This window comes from Polistes canadensis, unplaced genomic scaffold, assembly GCF_001313835.1.
Source record: "Polistes canadensis isolate GaletaPanama2010 unplaced genomic scaffold, ASM131383v1 scaffold_29, whole genome shotgun sequence".
Lineage (NCBI taxonomy): Eukaryota > Metazoa > Arthropoda > Insecta > Hymenoptera > Vespidae > Polistes > Polistes canadensis.
In genome coordinates this window covers 111,321-130,526 of record NW_014569576.1, presented here as the reverse complement: position 1 = coordinate 130,526, position 19,206 = coordinate 111,321, and the positions used below count along the sequence as shown (strand labels likewise).

The following is a 19,206-nucleotide window of genomic DNA, read 5'->3' as shown; positions in this document are numbered from 1 at the left end:
TGTATGAGCTTCATGTATGTCGTAATATAAGAAATAATAATAAAATAAAATTTCTAGTTGCTGAAGAAGTCCCAATAAAGGGACGAAACGTCCAACTAAATCAAACATAGTTCTACTTCTTTCATGTCCAAGTTCCCTGTTAAATTTCATCATTAAATATTGTTAATGTGTATTAATAATGAAATGAATGTATAATAATTAAAATTAATGATTTTTAATTTATTAGTAAACAGCTTAGAATACCATCTCATGTACGAGTTCTACATGTAGAGCAAGAAGTAGCTGGTAATGAAACGTCAGCTCTCGAATCAGTGTTAGAATGTGATCAGGAAAGAAGCACTTTGTTAAGCCGGGAAGCAGAATTACAAGCTGCGATAGAAAAAGATGGGGGTAAGGCGAGTGACGTATTAGGAGAAGAATTAGCTCGAATATATGAAGCTATGCAATTAGCTGAAGTTGATAAATCACCGGCTAGAGCAAGTGCAATATTATCTGGACTTGGATTTTCTGTTGAACGACAGTCTTGGCCTACCAAAGCGTTTTCTGGTGGTTGGAGGATGAGACTTGCCCTCGCAAGAGCACTCTTTTCTAGACCAGATCTCTTATTACTTGATGAACCGACGAACATGCTTGATATTAAAGCTATACTTTGGCTAGAGAAATATTTGCAATCTTGGCCAACAACTCTACTTGTTGTTTCTCATGACAGAAACTTTTTGGATACCGTATGCATTTTTTTATTATGTATTTATTTTTAGAACATGTTTCTATACCATTTACTTTATTAATTGTTTTTTTTTATCTATAATAGGTACCTACGGATATCTTATATTTACGAGGTCAGAAGATAGAGGCATATCGTGGTAATTATGAACAATTTTCAAAAACTAAAGGCGAACGTGAGCGAAATCAACAAAGAGAATATGAAGCTCAACAAGCTAAAAGAGCCCACGTGCAGGAATTCATTGATCGCTTTCGTTATAATGCCAACCGTGCCTCTAGCGTACAGAGTAAAATTAAAATGTTGGAGAAATTGTAAGATTCTTCAAAATATGATAACACAAAGTTTATTATTAATATCTATTTTACGAATATTTTTTGTCTATTTTATAGACCAGAATTGAAACCCATGGAAAAGGAAGGAGAAGTAACATTACGATTCCCTGACGTCGAACAATTAAGTCCTCCAATACTACAGTTAAATGAAGTTTCATTTCGTTATGAGAATGGAAAGGATAATTCATACGTTTTCACTGATGTCAATCTTACAGCAAGTTTACAATCGCGAATTTGCATCGTGGGTGAAAACGGTGCTGGTAAAACTACGTTATTAAAAATAATAACAGGTGCTTTGAGTCCAACTCGTGGTACAGTACACGTACATCGTAATTTGAAATTTGGATATTTTAGTCAACATCATGTTGATCAATTAGATATGCGCGTATGTCCTGTAGAGTTGTTGCAAAATCATTTTCCAGGTATGTGATAATTATATATATTATATAATCCTACTTTACTCTCGCATAATTAATCATATTTTTCATATTATTTCCTTGTAGGTAAACCAATCGAAGAATATAGACGTATGCTTGGAAGTTTTGGCATAAGCGGTGACTTGGCATTGCAAACGATCAATTCTTTATCAGGAGGTCAAAAATCAAGAGTAGCTTTTGCTTTAATGTGCGCTGCAATGCCCAACTTTTTAGTACTTGACGAACCTACCAATCATTTGGATATAGAATCAATAGAGGCACTAGGAAAAGCGCTCAACAATTGTCAAGTAAAATTTTTAAAAGATTATCAATGATTTATTATGGGTAAAATATTCATGAATACAATTTATATTATTCTTTTAATGTTTTTTTTCCTTTTTTCTTTTTCTAGGCAGGGGTAATTTTAGTATCGCACGACGAACGATTAATACGTATGGTTTGTACAGAGTTATGGGTCTGTGGCGAAGGATCAGTTCGGTGCATTGAAGGAGGTTTTGATGAATATCGTAGGATTATTGAAAAAGAGCTTGAAGTATAAAACTTATTTGATTTTGTTTATATGTTTTTGATCTTACAAATTACCTTATGCTACCTTGTATTAAATAATGCAATGTTATGAAAATTTTAGAAAATAATCGCGTTAATTAAATTCATATATAATGCCATTTAATATCGCCCCCCCCTCTTATCTCCATCCACCCCTTGTTCTATTTAATTTATTTTTATTTAATCCACAATTCAGTACTTCCAATTCATTTATATTTTTATTCATTCTATTCGTCTTTTTTATCAAAGTTCTTCAAATCGCGAATAGTTATGTGATATTTTTCATTCTATGACACAAAATTGAATAAATTAAATATATTATTATTTATATATATGTGTGAACACAACACAATACAGTCTTTACTTTTTAATCTTTGTGTTGAATCTCTCAAAATATATTTTACATTATTCTAATTATTAATATATTTTTTTTTATTTTCAATACTAAATGTATAATCGTTATCGAACGCATTTTAAAAAGTTTCCTATCGAGAACTTCTATTTATTTTTTGTATATGAGTTTTATTATCATATAAAATTCTAGTTATTTTTTATATTATTTTATAATGAAGTTTTCTAAGAGAAAAGTTTTTTCTAGAGATAAAAAAATATTTTTCATTTAGTTCTTAATATTTTTTGAATATAACTAAGATACTTGTCTCAGTTTAATTTTACTGCCGGTTATACTTACATTTCATAAATTGTTCGCTATGAAAATGTATATACATATGAAATAATGGATTATGAGAAACTGTTGATAGAAATAAAAATATGTAACATTTTATATTTTTTAAATAATGTTACAACATAATGTAGGTATATATGAACTTTTTAACAATTAGGTTGCATTAATACTTATTGTTGCAATTGTTTTTCCAACATTATTTAACAAGTTTATGATTTCATGTTAGTTTCAACTTAAATATATATACCTATTATTAATCATATTTATAATATGAAATCTTTTTTTGTGCATTGAAATTTTCATGACAAAATATCTGACATATAATGAATAATTAAAATTGAAACATAGAAAAATTGAAAGTCTGACAGTTTTAAGTATTACATAAAAACATTTTATAAACAAATTTAAAAGAACAGAGCATGATTGCATATTCGAAGAAAATTATATATTTTCAATGACTATGTTATAACTCTTCAGTTTTTTTTCTCTGTTAAATTTAATTATAATTACAACTCTAAATAGACCTTCAATACATTTCCAATAACAATAACTTAGATTCTTTGCAAACACAATTTTTCTATGTATTCACACATTACTATTTTGTTGATGTGTAAGACAATATTAAATGCTGACTTTTTCTTTCTTTTCTTTTTTTTTCCCATAAACAAAATGACAAAACTTAGATAACTAAAAGTTTTTAACATGCCACGTTTGTTGCATTGTATTGCCACTGTTACTAGACGAAACACTTAAGGGAAGTATTGTATTTGGATTAGATGTTTGTTGAGGCGGTGCCGGAGCCTGTTGCTTTGCAGCTGTAATTTTTTAATTATTTTTATTATATCTTTTATATATATAAATATAAATATATATTAATTTGGTACACATATACTTTTTTCATATAAAACTATATATACCAATGTTATATACATAAATAATAATATACATGCAGCATGCAATTAAATATAGAAATTATAGCAACTATTTACAGAATTTGTATTAAATTCATTATATTTAAGTAGTTATGTGTTTTAGTCATGCTATGACATGATTATTAACGCATTAATTGCAGAGATTTTTGATCAGTTATAATGTAGATGTATGAAATTTATTTTGATTAAAAATACAACAGTATGGATAAAGACACGAAGCTTTGGATAAATCAATGACGATAAAAGTCCTGTAATTCTTTTTTAGTAAATTAATAATTGTACTATCATAAAATTCAATTTTAGAATAGTTTGTACAATTACAATAAATCAAACTACAACAGTAACTATTATTAAACCAAATTAGCTGAAGTGCATGCAATAATCAATTGTATCAAATGATTTTTTAGTAAATCATTAGTACTTGATTAGTGAATGGATCACGCTTTCTAGATGTATTATTAGTTCAAAAATTTATAAACATGTAGATACATAAATGCTTAAAGTTATCGAATAAAAAAAAAATTATTATCGTAAATAAACAAATAAAGAATGATATTATTAATGTGAGAAATATATTAATTAAAAATAATTTATAAAAACTACCCCCAATATATATGAATCAATATGAAAACAAATATTGCATATGAGCATCAAACAAACATATCAGATATTTGTTGTTTAACATTTAATTTCTTGAGCGTACTAAATTTATTTTTACTGTTATTCTCACCATTTCTGCTGCTGTAGATCTTTGTAAATCCTCTAAAAGGTTCTGGTGGTGGAAAACTTGATACAGAATGAAACATTTCTGCAAATCTTATCTCCAAATCAAGATTAGAATTTGTAGCTTGTCCATTTCTCATTGACGAACCTCTTGTAGGAGGTGTTGGTGGTGGAGGTGGAGGTGCAGCCAATCTTTGGTGAGTCGGAGGTCGATGTGGAAGGGGCGGAGGTGGTGGAGGAATACAAGGGGCCGTAACTGTTACTCTAGAAGGTGGTGGCGGTGCTGCTCTTGTTATTACCATTGAAGATGTCGCTCTGGATATTGGGGGAGAAGGAGGTCTAGCGATAGGTGGTCTAAGAACACGATTCGTGGGTCTTGATTGCGGTTCATTTAAACAATCCTGTGATTGATGAAGGGATGGCGGTGTTGGAGCAAGAACAGGCGGAGACCTGGGTAACCTCATACTTTGTGCTCTTGAGACACTCCCGGAACTTGTCAAACTTAATTTTTTAGGAGGTGGCGATGGTTTCTGAGGAGCTGTGGATGGTGGTGGTGGTTTAGGTGCGAGTGTTGGTTTGCCAAATCCTTTATGTCCATCTGTATTGGAATTTGTTGAATCTGAACTGCCAGATACCTGTATAATATAATTAATATAAGCACAAGCATTTACTTTATTAAAAATAATAACATTATATAGATACATTTAATAGATTTAATTATTAGAAATGATATATTTATCTTACTTGAGGAAATACTTGAGGTTTCTGCGTAGCTGGAGGCGGAACTGGAGGAGGCCCTCTTTTAACATTTTGATTCAAACTACCAGTCGTATTAGAAAAATTACTGTTATTAGTGGTAATATTTGAATCCTTTTCAATTGTGTTTCCTCTAAGACCCGTTGGTTTTAACTTTGGCATACCACTTGAAAATAATCCACCTAGGCCTATTGGTCCGCTATTGTTATTATTAGCAGTACTACTACTGAATGTATTAGGGCCATTGTTACCGCTACTGCCAGAAGTTATCAAAGTCGAATCGCCTCTGACTTTACCTATAAGTTAAATCAATATATCATATTTAGACTTATTTGAATAGCAGATTAATATAAAAAATGCATCTTTGAATTAAAGCGTACCACTTATAGCAGGTGCGCTTTTATCTACCGTAACTGTCTTTCTTAGAGCTTTTCCTTCTCTAATTGACTGTAGCAATAAGTTCCTATTTTGTTCTCCTGACACAGGAGCAGGTGTGGTAAGGGCAGGAGGTAATGGTGGTGGTGGTGTCGGCATTTTTATTTCTTTCTACTATACATCAACGACAGAAAAAAATTATATACAATTTTCTTATTTTCTTTCAAATATGATAAAGATAATATAATTTGACAGATTGAAAAAAGAGAATTTAAGTACGAAGAAGAAAATTACACACACACATTGACAATAGTTATAGAATTATTTAAAAGCAAAGATTTAAATTGATAATGCAAATACAATAAAAATAACAATGACTCTGTTATCATATTCTTAATGGGCGCGGATGTCTATTATATGGTGAAGAGTTAGAAAATTAGGTTACAGTTGTTATCTTCTCTAAAGATAATACTTCATAAAATTAAAATCATATTTGAATAGAATTATGGTAGGATAAAAATATGTGGAAGTTGGGTGAGTGTTAATTAACTCCTTCGAATAAATTTATTTACCTAAAACGGAACACTCGTTTCTATGATGTCAAACATGCCTTGATAATCCATAAGAACATCTGTACACTTTAAACGTGTATTACTACGTTATATTCCATAGATTACACATTAATTGTACTCATAAAATTGTCGATGTTAAAAACATCAACTAGAACTAAAATGACAAGGAGGTATAAAAATTGACATTTGGAGAAAAAATCTTTCATCCAGTATGATACACTATATACTGGAGAAAAAGTTCAACTTCCGAATGTCGAATATCTCGATAAATACGAATGACGATAGTTAGAGAGCTTTCGATTGGTTTCGATAAATTTATGAATCAACTGGAATCAGCTATATATATATAAACCAATAACGAAACAACGATAGCAAATCTTTAAGATGATTGGATCTTTCTAACTTTTAATAATACGATCATATCCAATCATATGTACTTATTAACTGTCGCATCATGGCGATAAGCCTTGAAAGATTCTACACTGGGAGTGGCAAATTGAAACGGTAGAAAAATGTTAGGAAACATTACAACCAAATATAAGTTTTTCTATTCTTCTGTTACTAATGATAATGACATAATTCGTTTTTTATTTTCAAGTAGGTACTACGCGTAACGTAAATTTGATTATACATTCGAATATAGATTAAAAAATCGATCTAATCAATAAAATCCTAGCGATAACAATCTTATGATCTAACGTTTTATCATTTATTCAAAAATAGATAAAAAAACGGGCAAGAAATTTCCATCAGTAGAAAATATCTTGTACACACAATTAATATAAAAAATTAATTTAAATAATAATTATTAATTAATAAATATTAAAAAAAAACAAATTTCAATTGTATCTAAATTTTCTTAAAATTATTTTCATAAAATAATTCTAATAGTGCAATTGGTATTGCATTTCTTTTGTCTTTTTCGTTATTTTAATCATCTCACATTATTCCGAATTGACTCATTAAATTGTTCAAAAGTCTCGGCGTTATCAAACAATTTTTATAAACACGCGTACAATCACGATTATTATCTCGACCTACCGAAACGGCATCCTCGATAAGTGTTCCATTTGTCGCATCTCGGAACCATCTATGACTACGATGAAATAACATACATAATAAGAATAATAAGAATTATTATTAATACTAATGTGCATATTTCTTCTTTAGAAATGATTTAAATCTAAATGATACCTTGATAATCCATCGATAATTTTTTCTGTACTCGTAGGATTATCTGTACGACTGGCAGCCGATACGATCGAACAAACAATGCGTTGCATACAAGGGGCTACATAATTATTGGAAAAAATCATTTCATTAATTGTATTACCCATTGTTGACCATTCCATTCCATCGTCCGTTCCTAAAAATGTCCAAATATTTTTATGATTAAAAGAAATTCTTTTTTTTTATCATTGGTATATTAGATAACAAAGATCAACGAACGATAATGCGAGTGAGATTGCAATGGCGGTGCCATAGGTTTTGAAAATAATGGTACAACTAAGGAAGAAATTCCAGTTATTATTCCAGCAATTGTTAACGCTTTTGTATTAACATTGAGTAACTTCGGCGATTTTTCGTTCTCTCCATCAATTTTTTGTTGTAATGGAATAGAAATAAAAGGTATGGATACGTCCCAACTAATCTGAGAAAATTTAAAAAATGACACAGAATATAATTTTATAAATTTTAATGATATTTCTTATTCAATGAAATAATCAATTTTTCTAGCTAACTTACATCGATATTTGCTTCTTCAGCATCGAACGATATAAAGCTAGGTTTCGAATGACCAACAAATGGATTCTTCATTTTGGAAATTTTTCCTTTACCGGAACCAGCCGATATATAATCGGCTATTGTTAATTGTATGATAAGGAATACGAGTACGATTGTTGAATTCATTGCAGAAATCTTCGATATCGTATATTCCTAATGAACACAGATTAATTAATATGAACATTTCAATTAATTGTTAAAAATTACATGATCTTTCACTTTCATGAACAATAATTTCGATGAACTTGATAAGCACTTCACTTCACATTTATAAAGATATATATTAAAAACGAAAGTAAATACTTACACGATTAGTAACAAAAAAAAAATTATTTATGATAGATAAATTATAAATAGTTAGGTATTTTTGTAACAGGTATTCGATAAAAAATGTATATCAGCTTATTCTTATTAAACACGATGGCATTGATGGACAGTTTCCTACAAGTCGAGTTCTAGCTAGCTGGCAGAATATGTATAATGCCTAGCCCACCCCTTCGACAAACAGGAAATTCCTTTTCTTAAATAGAATTAACGAGCCTAGGAAGAATGACAAACCAAATTGCCTGGACATTAGCAATTATTATGTCGTGTTATTTCTCATTAAGAATTGTACGTTTCTCATTATAAATATTTTTATATGTCTCTCAAATACATTTCTCTTTGTTAATTATGTTTTTATAAAGTTAACATAAATACGTATTTATGTATATTAAAATTTGCAAAAGCAATACTATTGTTTTCACTTGGATAGGAAGAAAAGTATAAAAAAAAAAAAATAAAAATGTCTTCTTACGTACTCAAGACGATTTGTCCAATTAAGCACGCGCACATGCCGTGCCGTAACTTTCGAAAATTTTCCTAAGCAACGTCCAGAACGAATTCCATTCTGAAAAGATAGATGTATATATAATAAAACCTATGAAATGTCTGCGCTAGTTTCTTTTCACTGTCGTTATATTGCTCCAAAGTGTATCCACTTTCTCACTTTACAATTGTTTACCTTGAAACAATATATAAAATCGAAACTTTTCAACGGTTGCGAAATTATAGACATTTTCCTGCTACTTGATGTATCTCATACGCTTCTAATATTTACACGATGAAAAGGCGAAAGTAATTATTATTATTTATATTAATTATTTGTTTTACAAAATATTGATATAATAAATAAAAGTGTTACCTTATTAACTGATATAGTTGACGATTAAAAAAAAAAAGAAAATTATATAAATACGATAAAATTTGTAAAAATATGATTTATGTTACATTTAGAACGGTGAGAATGAAACTGAAGATCAGTTCTAACGTGTTAATAATCGAGCAATTAGCATTGCAAAAGACTAATTATTTCAGCTTCGAAAGTACTTAGAATTTCGGGAAGAGTGACCTGTAATAATAATAATACTAAAGAAGAGTGACTTCGGGGACAAAAGGGTATAGCTATAGAGTGTATACTTATTTACTAAAAGAATGATGCGAAGAGGCAGTAGAACGTCACGCATCGTGATAATATCCTATGGAAATCTAACAATGAAAGCGAAACCGTACTGCAATTATGTTGACGATTTGTCATGTCCATAAAGGGTGGTGCAGAACTATATATGTCAGTAACAGTGTCTTATTTTCACAGTTGCTAGTGAAAGCATTTCGTATAAGCATCTGCTAAAAATTCATTTTTCGTCTTATCTGTGAATAGACAACTATTTTAGATCATTAACTTTCAAGGTAAACTTAACATACTCTATTAATTAATTAATACATAATATTATATACATACGCGTGTATAATAAAATAAAAATTTTCTAAACAATACGTACTCATTTTTTTAAATTGTTACAGATGTTGAAACATAGTTTAAATAATATCGGAATGATCTTAGTATTTCTGGCAGTTCGTGCGAATTGTGTTCCTAAATATGACGACAGAGGGTAATATATTGATTGTTATAATATTATTACATTACTTTTAACATCATTCCTCAATTGTTTTTTAATTTGTACAGTTTTATACCAAGTTCTTTAGCTTACATGGAAAAAGCTGGAAAGGCACAGGATCAAATAGCGATGCCATCACAAGCCGAAGTTCGAACTGATACATCAACGAAACGCGGAGAGACTACGATTAATGATATCTCGGATCGTAATCAAGAAGCTAGGTTTGGTTTTACTAATATCGGGAGTTCTGGTTCTGTAAGTACACAAGATCAGTATACATTAATATGTTTCTTTTTCAATAATTCTAAACTCCAAATAGATATATATAATGTCAACCGTTATAGATATTTAAACCACTTGAAAGATTCAACGTTCATTTATATTCGTAGGGTTACGCCGTATCACCCTATGCTCCAGCAAAAATTGACTTGGGTGGACTTTTGTTAGGTGCTATTATTGGAGTTGGTTCCATTCTTATCATTCCAAAATTATTATACGTTCTGTCAGGTACCTACGGAAATTATGCGAGAAGTAAGTATTACAATATTTAAATTAAACATTTATAATAATGGTAAATACAATAATATAAATAAAAAAAAAACACTTCTATTTACTTGGTCAGTATTTTGTAAAATAATTGGCCGGTATAAATAAAAAATTTATCAGTATTTATAATAGGAGCGGGTTACATATTGTAATCAATTATTATACTGACCATAAATGTTTCGAAATATTAATTCAATAAATAGCAGTTTAAAAAAAATCGGAATAAGTATAATTAAATATTATAACATACTTTTTATATCGATCGAAAATATTCTTTTATATAGGCGAAGAAAATGGTTTTGCACAATCCATGACAAAATTGGACGACGCATTGGCTCGTCATGGTATAGATACAACTTCTTGTATGCAACGTGCAGTTTGTACTTATTCGCAGCAAGCAGCTGCAGCTGTAAGAGTAGCCGACGAAGATAACGAAGATGAAAAAATATCTTCTTTTGATAGAATGATCGATGCGATAACTACCAATCAAGTATTTCGAACAGCAATGCAAGGTACGGCTATACAAGAAGCGGTAGAAGCTGGTCGTTCTGGTAAAAATTGTTCATATTCTTATCCGCATTGTGGTTTTTCTTTGGAAACAATGTTATCACTTTTATCAAATGTTATAACGGCTGTCTCTTCGGCTAACTTACGAAATGCGTCATCTACAATATCTTCGTCGCTATAATTAATCTCATATTATTATTAATTAGTTTAAATAAATGTAATATCTTCATTTGTTACACAAACTTATTTCTATTTGCAACATTGAAGAAAAAAAGCAAAAAGGAACTTTAACAAACAAACAACATATTTATTTTCGTCTATTTTTTTTCTTTTTTTTTTTAATATTCTCAATTCTATTGATTAATTTCACGATCAATTTTTTAACGAATATAATTTTTTATTTTTTCCCCTTTATCATTTGTTACATACATATATATACGTGTATATGTATGTATGTATATATTGGACTCAATATAGAATATATATATATATATATATATATATATATATAGAAAGAGGAAAATTACATATTTACATATAGTAAAGACGAAATGTGTTCCTGCCATGATATATCATATATAGTACTGTAATTTTTTCTGCATTGATTCGTGCACTGTAAATATGTACTGGTTTTTTTTTTGTTATCGGACATAAAAAACTATCAACATTAGTTCGGACAAGAAAAATAGAGTCGACTAGAGAATTGTTCAATTTAAAATATACATATTAAAAATACATGTAACTCATGTACCTGTGGTATACGCGTTTATATATATATTCTGTTTTTTCATTTCTTTGAAATTTTTTAGCTATCTATACTATATCCATGATATTGACTTATTAATGTACATATATAATATAATGCATGTATGTGTACATTTGACCAAAATTATATGCGCGTCTATACGTATATATATAATGTTATTATAATAAATAATATTTTTACGTATGCGAGGTTTTGATTCCTACATGATGCAAATCAAATCTCTATTTCACACATATAAATAATAATTAACAAATCTACACTTGTGGAATTGCGTGTAGATCGTTAGAAATATATTAATAGAAAATTAAAACTTTAAATATAATACGATTTGAACGAATCTTAAATCATTTACTTACAATCCTAAATAACAATAATTCTACGTTATTAAAAGCACAAGTTATATGTGTTCAACCTTTCTAATAATGTCTTTATAACAATTTACCGTGATAAATTACATATATACTTTGCCATCATTTTAATAGAAATTGATAAAAAGATTTCTTTGTTTTTAAATTCTTTTGCATTGAAATGCGAATATGCTAAATAATACTGTTAAAATAATTGCTTTTGATACTGTATATTATTGAATTCGTTTAAATATCTTTCGAATTTCTTATAAATAAATGTATATATATTTATATACAGAGTGTATCCCAGAGCTGGGATCTCAAACGTAAAAATGTTATTCCTTTATTTCGATTTATTTTTACACGTAGAATTATCCCCCGCCTCGTTGTACTACCCATAAGGATACACCATGTATATTACATATTTATAAACTATTCTTGTATATCTTTCTCGTGGAAAAATGTAATGCCGTATAGTTCATTTTACAAGAATAACATTTTTTTTTGATTAATAATTAAGATAATATACAATTGACCATGAGAAAATTTCTGATCAATATTTTATAGGATAATAAATACGTACAAGTATGTACGAGTATGCATGCCCATATATATCATTTATGTTCCCTGAATTCGAAATATCTTTACTAAAAACATATTTATTTCATATAATGTTTTTTGGGTAATAAAAGCATAACCGCGACGGCCACGCAGATATGCCATAAACTATGAACAATGTGATAATTACTACGCGTTTGTAAAAAGGCGTAGCAAACAAGACCCAAAGAGACTATGAGAAGGCCCGCCGGGAAGTAGATGGTTCTGTCAATAAAAAAGAAAAAGTAGATTATTTTTATAGTAAAAAAATTCATATTAATTGGAAATAATTTTTAAATTGTATACACACAAAAAATACGGTTTATTATAAAATTATTAAAAAACTAATGAATACACACCTGTAGACGCGCGAAGGATATCGGACAGTTTTTCTTCTTTTACATGTAAGTCCCCAAGATAACCCAATCAAAGAAGATCCAGTGATGGCGGGTAAAAGAAATACCCAAAGAGCGGTGCGATCCATTTCTGAACTCATAGCAAGAACAATAGCACCCAATATCTGAAAAAATGCTGTGAGCTTTGGTCCAAAGGAAGCCATTGCTACCAATGTAACCCAAATCGAAAGAAGAGCGTTGAAAAAATCACAGAATTGTAAAACGCTCAATCGCATTATACAAATACTGTAAACATTTTCTCCAGCTTCGCAGGCATGATAAAATGTTGAGAAGAACATTACAGCGGTATAAACGATCGCTTCTGTAAAATATTCTCGACGTATTGCTAAGTAAATCGAACCAATGAAGCCAAGATTGCTTATGGTTAACATCAAACAACGTACGAGTATGTCTTTGTTGCCGAGAACATAAGTTCCATCGGCACAATCAAAACCACGATATCCTTCGGTACAATAACACGCTGAAAAGACAAAGCCACCGCTCATGTAATGCATACATTTTCCATGCGAATTACAACGTCCTTCGATGCAAGGTGACGATGATATACTGCTCTCTATTTTAACAGAACACGGGCTCATACATTCGCATTCTTGACAGATGGTAGTACCGTTCAAACAATTCTCAGCACAATTACATTTTCCTTCGACGCAAAATGATTTTAAACTGACGTACCATCTTCCGGGTTCGGGAAATGGTATATGAACATGAGCCGGTGCCGTCTCATTTGCATATATATCTGCCCCAGTTACGTTTTGTGCTCGTATACAACTTCCACCAGCAGTGATATTCGAGTAATATCCTGAATAAATATTTGTCATTCATGTATTCACATATTGTTAGTTATACATTCAATAGCAAACTAAAGCCCAGAACTAAAAGAGGTTCCAATCGATCGTGTATCATAGCAAATATTTGACACTAATTATCATCTAATCCATTAGATGTATTTTAAAGATTACGGTTTACAGCAAAATAAAGAATAAAGTAATACTAACCCAAATTAATGCAAGCTACGACGAAAACATTTTTTTGATCCTTTTTATCCACATCAAGCATTTTTATTCTCACTGTCACTGTACCGCCAACATCGTAAACTCGACCAATTTCAAAATCAAGAATGGTAAGACCATCGCTGGTTAAATTGAAAGGTATAGACTTCGTATCGTTTTCACCACGATGTTCGTAATCGAAAAGAAAGAACTCCGGCAATGATTTTCTTATAAGATTTATACTTTTAACTTGGTTAGTTTCAACGAACGAAGTATCGTTTTCGAATCTTAACAAAATGTTGGTCATATTTCCAGAAAGTAAACGAAGTGTAATATAATGGAATGTTTTTGAATAAGGCTTGAAGGGGATCAAAGTATCTGTATCGTTAATGATCTGCCCTGTGATATGTTCCTGAGCAACAATATGTATTGCAAATTTACAGTCCTCTTCGCAGGATTGGTTCAACACGAGTACCGCGTTTAATAAATTATTTGGCATTGAAATTTGTGCTACAGAAGTATCTGTATTTTTGTTTAATTCGATTTCATAATCTTTGTTAAATTCTATAAATGATACTATAGATGGCATCTCTATTAACAATTCAGCATCGAGGACAGTATCACATGATGCACCGAGACCTACATAAATGTAATTTAATAAACATTGATAATCATATATAAATATATACATACAGATATAAGAAAGAGTTAACAATATTCACCTTGTTGTTTGATCTGATCGCTATTAGGATCAGTCCAACTTCGAAAAGCAATTATATACCAGTCACCGGGTATTGGAGAATCGATAGTAATCATATGTTCGTTACCATTACTTTGAATATTTAAAGCATAGTGTTTGCGTCTTCTCTTCATAAGTTTTGCCTCGATAATCGATCCGTCTGGACGAATTAATGGTATACTACCGGATTTCAAATACAATGAAACATTTCTTGGAGAACATTTACCTATACCACCGGTTTTTTCTTCTTTTACTATAAATCTATAATAATATACAATATATGTACACGTCAGTGTTTAATTATATAATTCAGTTAAATCTTTAACACTTCATGTTTTACATCCGGAGATTTATACAAACAGATAACTAAAATCTCGGTTAATCGAAACGTCGGATAAACGCGAACCGGTTAATCAAAATCTTATTGTAATTTGTTTTTTAGAAATAATTAATTGATTAATTAATATGGAATAAAATCTTACTTGAATCCCGCAGTTATTGAATATTCTGGTACATCGAAATGAATGATTGAGATATGACGATAAGCATAATAATCGTCTAATGGGTTGGACGGTTGTAAAGCAACTCTCTTCAATGTGATACATAATCCTTCTTCTATCACAAAACTCCATATTAATAAAAATATTAAATGCAATGGCATATTTTAACTCTTCTCATACATCACTTAACAATATGTTTAACCGTAATACAACAACGGGTCCACATTGATTATCAAAAAGATCTTGTACTATTAAAGTTTCGATATTATCAAATTTCTGAAATAAAAAAGGAAACATTTTTTGCTTTTTAAATCGAATTAACTAAAGTCGCAAAGAACAATGGAAATGTAAACGATAAGACTTATCTTCCTAGAGACCATACAATAATAATTGCGATAGGAGAAACGTTTCTTTCACAACGATAAGTAAATTAAACAGTGATATTACTATGAGATCAAATTAAATCGCTTATTGTATTAAATAGAAAATTGATTCTCAATAAAGTGTGTGTGTGTATGTACACATACAAAAAAAGAAACACTCCTGATTATTTAATATATATCCAAATGAGAAATTAATTTTACATTCGTTAGTATTGTTTTATCGAACGTATATATAAACACGTTTAATATTTTATTATGAATCTAAATAAATCGAAATATAAAAAATTTATTATATCTAAATAAATATATCTAAAAATGAATATATTTTATATTGAAATCATTAATTATCCTAATATAATATATTGAGAAAATATAAATGGAATTCTTACAGGTTGTAACGATTTCTTCGTTCATTCGTCGCAAGTTCGTAATTCTTCTTTATAACTCTAACGCTTGAGACTGAATGAAAGATAGTTCAGTTTGATCAGAAGAACGCGTTGAGAGAGAATTCTTAATCATAATATATGTGGTTTAACTTGAAAATTACATACATTCAAGACACACTATATTATTACAGTCGCGTCCTTTGTATTTCCCGCCTACGAAATTAATAAAATTGCACAAGAGACGATTATTGAACGGATCTGTTTAATTTTGTGAATTTTTACGAGAATATTAATGAGAAAAATAATATTAATTAAAACCAAAAAAGAACCTTGAACTAAATATATCTCTAAAGTATTCTAATTGATTTGTGACTTAACACGTCTAAAGATACTCGACTGCCGAAAGGTAAATACTGACAATGAGTTACTAAGCATACACTTGTCTCCCTTTCAATTTCGTAACATTATTTTTACGAGTATGTAAATATATGACAGATATTTTCTATGCAATTTATGATGATAATGGTATTAAAAGTTTTTAATCTTTATTTGAAATTTTCTGCTTAATTGTATCAGTACAATCTAAACTCACGTACACGACATACATGTATATACATATATATATAAATAGATATACGTATAAATTTGTGTTATCAGATTTTTTGATACTTAAACCGAAATAGTATCAATGATACAATGTATTATTTATTCTACTACATTTATTATAAGTACAAATCTTTAAGTTCGATCTATTTTTTATTCTTTTTAAAAAGTCATGTTCATGCATGTATAGTATAATATATATATATATAAACTTTTTTTATTAGATTTGTTGATATTCGAACAAATGGGATATCAATGATACAATATATTCATAGGCTCTAATATATTTATGACGAGTATAAATCATTTGTCACACATCCGATCTAATTTCCTACAAACGAGTTCAATCGTTTCAAAGTCACTGACCCACAACCCCTTGCATTAATTCGATTTAATGGTACATGAAATAAATTCTAAGAATTATGACGACGGTATGAACATTTTTTTAAACTACATGTGCAAGGGTGAGTTAACAAGTTTTGAGTCTCAACAGAAACACATTCTTTTTTTTTTAATAAAAGTTAGTTTGATTGAAAATAATTATTTCTACGCTAGGCTTAGGACTTTTCAACTCATCCATGTATAACTTTCGTAATCTATAGCAACACAATTTTTCATAATAATTTTATATCTATTATTTCATATGCGTTTGTGTTAACACATTGCGTCAGGGTCACGAGATATTATCTCGTTCTCATGTTTTATTTCGAATCAATCGTCAACGTGAACAAGCAACGGCAAATAGATTGTTGCATATACTGCAAACAATAACAAGTACAGGCAAGAAGAAGTTCCCAACCAAACAATGTAAAGTTTGTTCGTCCAATAAAAAATTAGAATTGTATGTATCCGCTTTAGATTGCTCGCCAAGCATGCTGTTACAGCGTTCGGAAATATGCGGGTTTTGAGCGCGGTTTGACCGCGCAGAACGCAGTACGCAATGTGTTAAAATATTAAAAAAATAAACAAAAATGAATAAATTATTAGTAACAAAGAAGCATATAAATATAGTACACTATTTTAAAATAATATAAATACACTATTAAAATGATATAGTTAATTAATTATGGAATAAAATAGAAAAGAAAATAAGAAATATTAATTTACGATAAGAATATACCTTTTTACTATGAATTACAGACGACTGACATCGATTGTTTGAATAAGCCGAATTTTAACTCCGATATGAATTAGCCACTAGCAACAAGTGTTGTATCATTCATCTGTCATATGAGAAAAATTGAAGCATCTCAGCATCTGATTGGTCGACTATCATTGACCAATCAAACGCAATCTAAGAAATTTCAACCCCCTTTAACATTTCCGACACTTAAATCCGCGACGAATGACATTTGGATCAATGTTTTCGAGAAAGTTAGTTTAACATTGGAAGTATAGATGAATTTTTACGGACGAATACAATTTTCTATCAAAATGGTTTATTTTTCTTACCTCTCGAAATTTGGGTCACTCAACAGAAAGAGAGAAATAATGAAAGTAACAAAAAAAGAAAGATTGAAAAACAGAGAGAGAGAGAGAGAAACACACACATGTGCATATACCATACTCTTATGTATTTACTTACAGTTCTCTTCTATATTCATGCGCGTGAAGTTCAGTGTATTTCCCCGCACAATAAGAGGAAACATATACACATCGTACATACCCATACACACATAAATAATATTCACGTAATATCCGCGTTGAAAGAGAAAGAGATAGATAAAATGACGTGAACTGTAATATGTTGTATGGAAATCGTTGCTCACAATTATCTTCTCGTTGATAGCGACATTTTGTGGAAACGGAAATATTAAATAACCAAAAAAAAAAAAAAAAAAAAAAGGAAAAAAAAAAAAAAAAATAATAAATTACCACCGGTAACGTTAATAATGCAGTTAGTTTTTACGAACGACGTTTTTGCTGACCACTAGGAATGGTAAGATCTCAACACTAATGATATCAATAAGATCGATAAGTAGATACACCTACACACTTATATTCACTAACACAAGTTTAATACATACTAAATGTATTCATTCTTATTTATTTTAACAATCTTCCCTCTTGTTTCTCTCTTAACTCTTTTTTTTAAATTTTTAATATTTCTTCATTTCGCGTAATTCACGTTGCGGCTGATCGGCAAAAAGGATAACCCTTCTTTAAACCGCTGGGGTTGTATTTATTGATCATTTTCAACCTTAGTTACTTTGCAACTGCTACTGTTTTTATGCACTTTAAGTATGATCTTCTTGGAGAGAGAGAGAGAGAGAGAGAGAGGGAAAGAGAGAGAGAGAGAGAGAGAGAGAGAGAAAGAAAGAGAGAAAAAAGGAGAAAGAGAAAGGAGTTTATTTGACGTTTATTTAAATAATTTAATATTTTATATTTGCATTTAATTTGTTGGAAATTTTGACCAAATTTGAATATCGTTTTTTTCTTTTTTAATTTGTGTTAATATTTTGTAGTTATTCATTGAATTGAATATGTTTATTATATGATCATTAATTTAAATAGCAATGTTATTTTATTTTTCTCAATCGTAATAGATTTATATAAACTAATGATACGTAACTGATGTGTGTGCTATGAAACAAAATTAAATTTAATATTTTATATTTATTTG

General features: G+C 29.6%; 5 protein-coding genes and 1 long non-coding RNA gene across 12 annotated transcripts in view; 3 read left to right on the top strand and 3 right to left on the bottom strand.

Moving 5' to 3' along the window:
* The window catches only part of LOC106784057 (ATP-binding cassette sub-family F member 3), a 4,851-nt gene extending 2,723 nt beyond the window's left edge, over positions 1-2,128 (top strand). The window contains exons 5-9 of the mRNA XM_014743167.1: positions 227-725; positions 812-1,035; positions 1,114-1,478; positions 1,560-1,780; positions 1,885-2,128. Coding sequence (XP_014598653.1) covers positions 227-725; positions 812-1,035; positions 1,114-1,478; positions 1,560-1,780; positions 1,885-2,031 — 1,456 coding nt within the window. The 3' untranslated portion in view covers positions 2,032-2,128. The remainder of the gene's footprint in view (positions 1-226; positions 726-811; positions 1,036-1,113; positions 1,479-1,559; positions 1,781-1,884) is intronic.
* A 1,168-nt stretch (positions 2,129-3,296) lies between these two features.
* Positions 3,297-6,352, bottom strand: LOC106784063 (WAS/WASL-interacting protein family member 1-like). Of its 2 annotated transcripts, none has more exons than XM_014743178.1 (5): positions 6,083-6,352; positions 5,516-5,684; positions 5,124-5,431; positions 4,387-5,014; positions 3,297-3,539 (listed from the first exon to the last, which is right to left on the bottom strand). In XM_014743178.1, the coding sequence occupies exons 2-5, from the start codon at positions 5,667-5,669 to the stop codon at positions 3,412-3,414; spliced, it is 1,218 nt and encodes a 405-aa protein (XP_014598664.1). In that variant the 5' UTR covers positions 5,670-5,684; positions 6,083-6,352; the 3' UTR covers positions 3,297-3,411. The 2 variants fall into 2 exon arrangements, with proteins under 2 accessions (XP_014598664.1, XP_014598665.1); XM_014743179.1 differs by having other exon boundaries at positions 5,516-5,681; positions 6,083-6,347.
* Positions 6,353-6,566: 214 nt separating this feature from the next.
* LOC106784066 lies at positions 6,567-7,985 on the top strand. 2 transcript variants are annotated; one of them, XR_001381379.1, is made up of 3 exons: positions 6,567-6,679; positions 7,314-7,711; positions 7,820-7,985. It is a non-coding gene; the product is annotated as an uncharacterized LOC106784066 (long non-coding RNA). The 2 variants fall into 2 exon arrangements; XR_001381380.1 differs by having other exon boundaries at positions 6,585-6,679; positions 7,513-7,711.
* Positions 6,956-9,415, bottom strand: LOC106784065. Of its 2 annotated transcripts, none has more exons than XM_014743181.1 (5): positions 9,334-9,415; positions 7,829-8,020; positions 7,532-7,733; positions 7,277-7,448; positions 6,956-7,178 (listed from the first exon to the last, which is right to left on the bottom strand). In XM_014743181.1, exons 1-5 carry the CDS (start codon positions 9,370-9,372, stop codon positions 7,022-7,024), a joined length of 762 nt encoding a protein of 253 aa, XP_014598667.1. In that variant the 5' UTR covers positions 9,373-9,415; the 3' UTR covers positions 6,956-7,021. The 2 variants fall into 2 exon arrangements, with proteins under 2 accessions (XP_014598667.1, XP_014598668.1); XM_014743182.1 differs by lacking the exon at positions 9,334-9,415 and adding an exon at positions 8,668-8,735.
* Positions 9,416-9,513: 98 nt separating this feature from the next.
* Positions 9,514-11,151, top strand: LOC106784064. Its single transcript, XM_014743180.1, has 5 exons — positions 9,514-9,595; positions 9,710-9,798; positions 9,873-10,059; positions 10,194-10,335; positions 10,635-11,151. The coding sequence occupies exons 2-5, from the start codon at positions 9,710-9,712 to the stop codon at positions 11,036-11,038; spliced, it is 822 nt and encodes a 273-aa protein (XP_014598666.1). The 5' UTR covers positions 9,514-9,595; the 3' UTR covers positions 11,039-11,151.
* Positions 11,152-11,413: 262 nt separating this feature from the next.
* Positions 11,414-18,860, bottom strand: LOC106784054 (transmembrane protein 8B-like). Of its 4 annotated transcripts, none has more exons than XM_014743163.1 (6): positions 18,169-18,860; positions 15,194-15,487; positions 14,695-14,972; positions 13,979-14,611; positions 12,927-13,782; positions 11,414-12,792 (listed from the first exon to the last, which is right to left on the bottom strand). In XM_014743163.1, the coding sequence occupies exons 2-6, from the start codon at positions 15,370-15,372 to the stop codon at positions 12,630-12,632; spliced, it is 2,109 nt and encodes a 702-aa protein (XP_014598649.1). In that variant the 5' UTR covers positions 15,373-15,487; positions 18,169-18,860; the 3' UTR covers positions 11,414-12,629. The 4 variants fall into 4 exon arrangements, with proteins under 4 accessions (XP_014598649.1, XP_014598651.1, XP_014598650.1 ...); XM_014743165.1 differs by having other exon boundaries at positions 18,459-18,860; XM_014743164.1 differs by lacking the exon at positions 18,169-18,860 and adding an exon at positions 17,704-17,784.
* Between the last annotated feature and the right edge of the window lie 346 nt (positions 18,861-19,206).

What these genes read in the sequence shown, in the direction of transcription:
- LOC106784063 (XM_014743178.1), bottom strand. Translation starts at nt 5,669, where the DNA reads ATGCCGACACCACCACCACCATTACCTCCTGCCCTTACCACACCTGCT. An exon ending in AAGCGCACCTGCTATAAGTG is followed by an intron (nt 5,432 to 5,515) that starts GTACGCTTTAAT and finishes TTTAACTTATAG; the next exon opens with GTAAAGTCAGAGGCGATTCG. An exon ending in AACCTCAAGTATTTCCTCAA is followed by an intron (nt 5,015 to 5,123) that starts GTAAGATAAATA and finishes TATATTATACAG; the next exon opens with GTATCTGGCAGTTCAGATTC.
- LOC106784065 (XM_014743181.1), bottom strand. Translation starts at nt 9,372, where the DNA reads ATGCGTGACGTTCTACTGCCTCTTCGCATCATTCTTTTA. An exon ending in CTGAAGAAGCAAATATCGAT is followed by an intron (nt 7,734 to 7,828) that starts GTAAGTTAGCTA and finishes AAATTTTCTCAG; the next exon opens with ATTAGTTGGGACGTATCCAT. An exon ending in ATTATCGATGGATTATCAAG is followed by an intron (nt 7,179 to 7,276) that starts GTATCATTTAGA and finishes ATTTCATCGTAG; the next exon opens with TCATAGATGGTTCCGAGATG.
- LOC106784064 (XM_014743180.1), top strand. Translation starts at nt 9,710, where the DNA reads ATGTTGAAACATAGTTTAAATAATATCGGAATGATCTTAGTATTTCTG. An exon ending in ATATCGGGAGTTCTGGTTCT is followed by an intron (nt 10,060 to 10,193) that starts GTAAGTACACAA and finishes TTATATTCGTAG; the next exon opens with GGTTACGCCGTATCACCCTA. An exon ending in CTACGGAAATTATGCGAGAA is followed by an intron (nt 10,336 to 10,634) that starts GTAAGTATTACA and finishes TCTTTTATATAG; the next exon opens with GCGAAGAAAATGGTTTTGCA.
- LOC106784054 (XM_014743163.1), bottom strand. Translation starts at nt 15,372, where the DNA reads ATGCCATTGCATTTAATATTTTTATTAATATGGAGTTTTGTGATAGAA. An exon ending in CGATCAGATCAAACAACAAG is followed by an intron (nt 14,612 to 14,694) that starts GTGAATATTGTT and finishes ACATTTATGTAG; the next exon opens with GTCTCGGTGCATCATGTGAT. An exon ending in TATCCTTCGCGCGTCTACAG is followed by an intron (nt 12,793 to 12,926) that starts GTGTGTATTCAT and finishes TTTTATTGACAG; the next exon opens with AACCATCTACTTCCCGGCGG.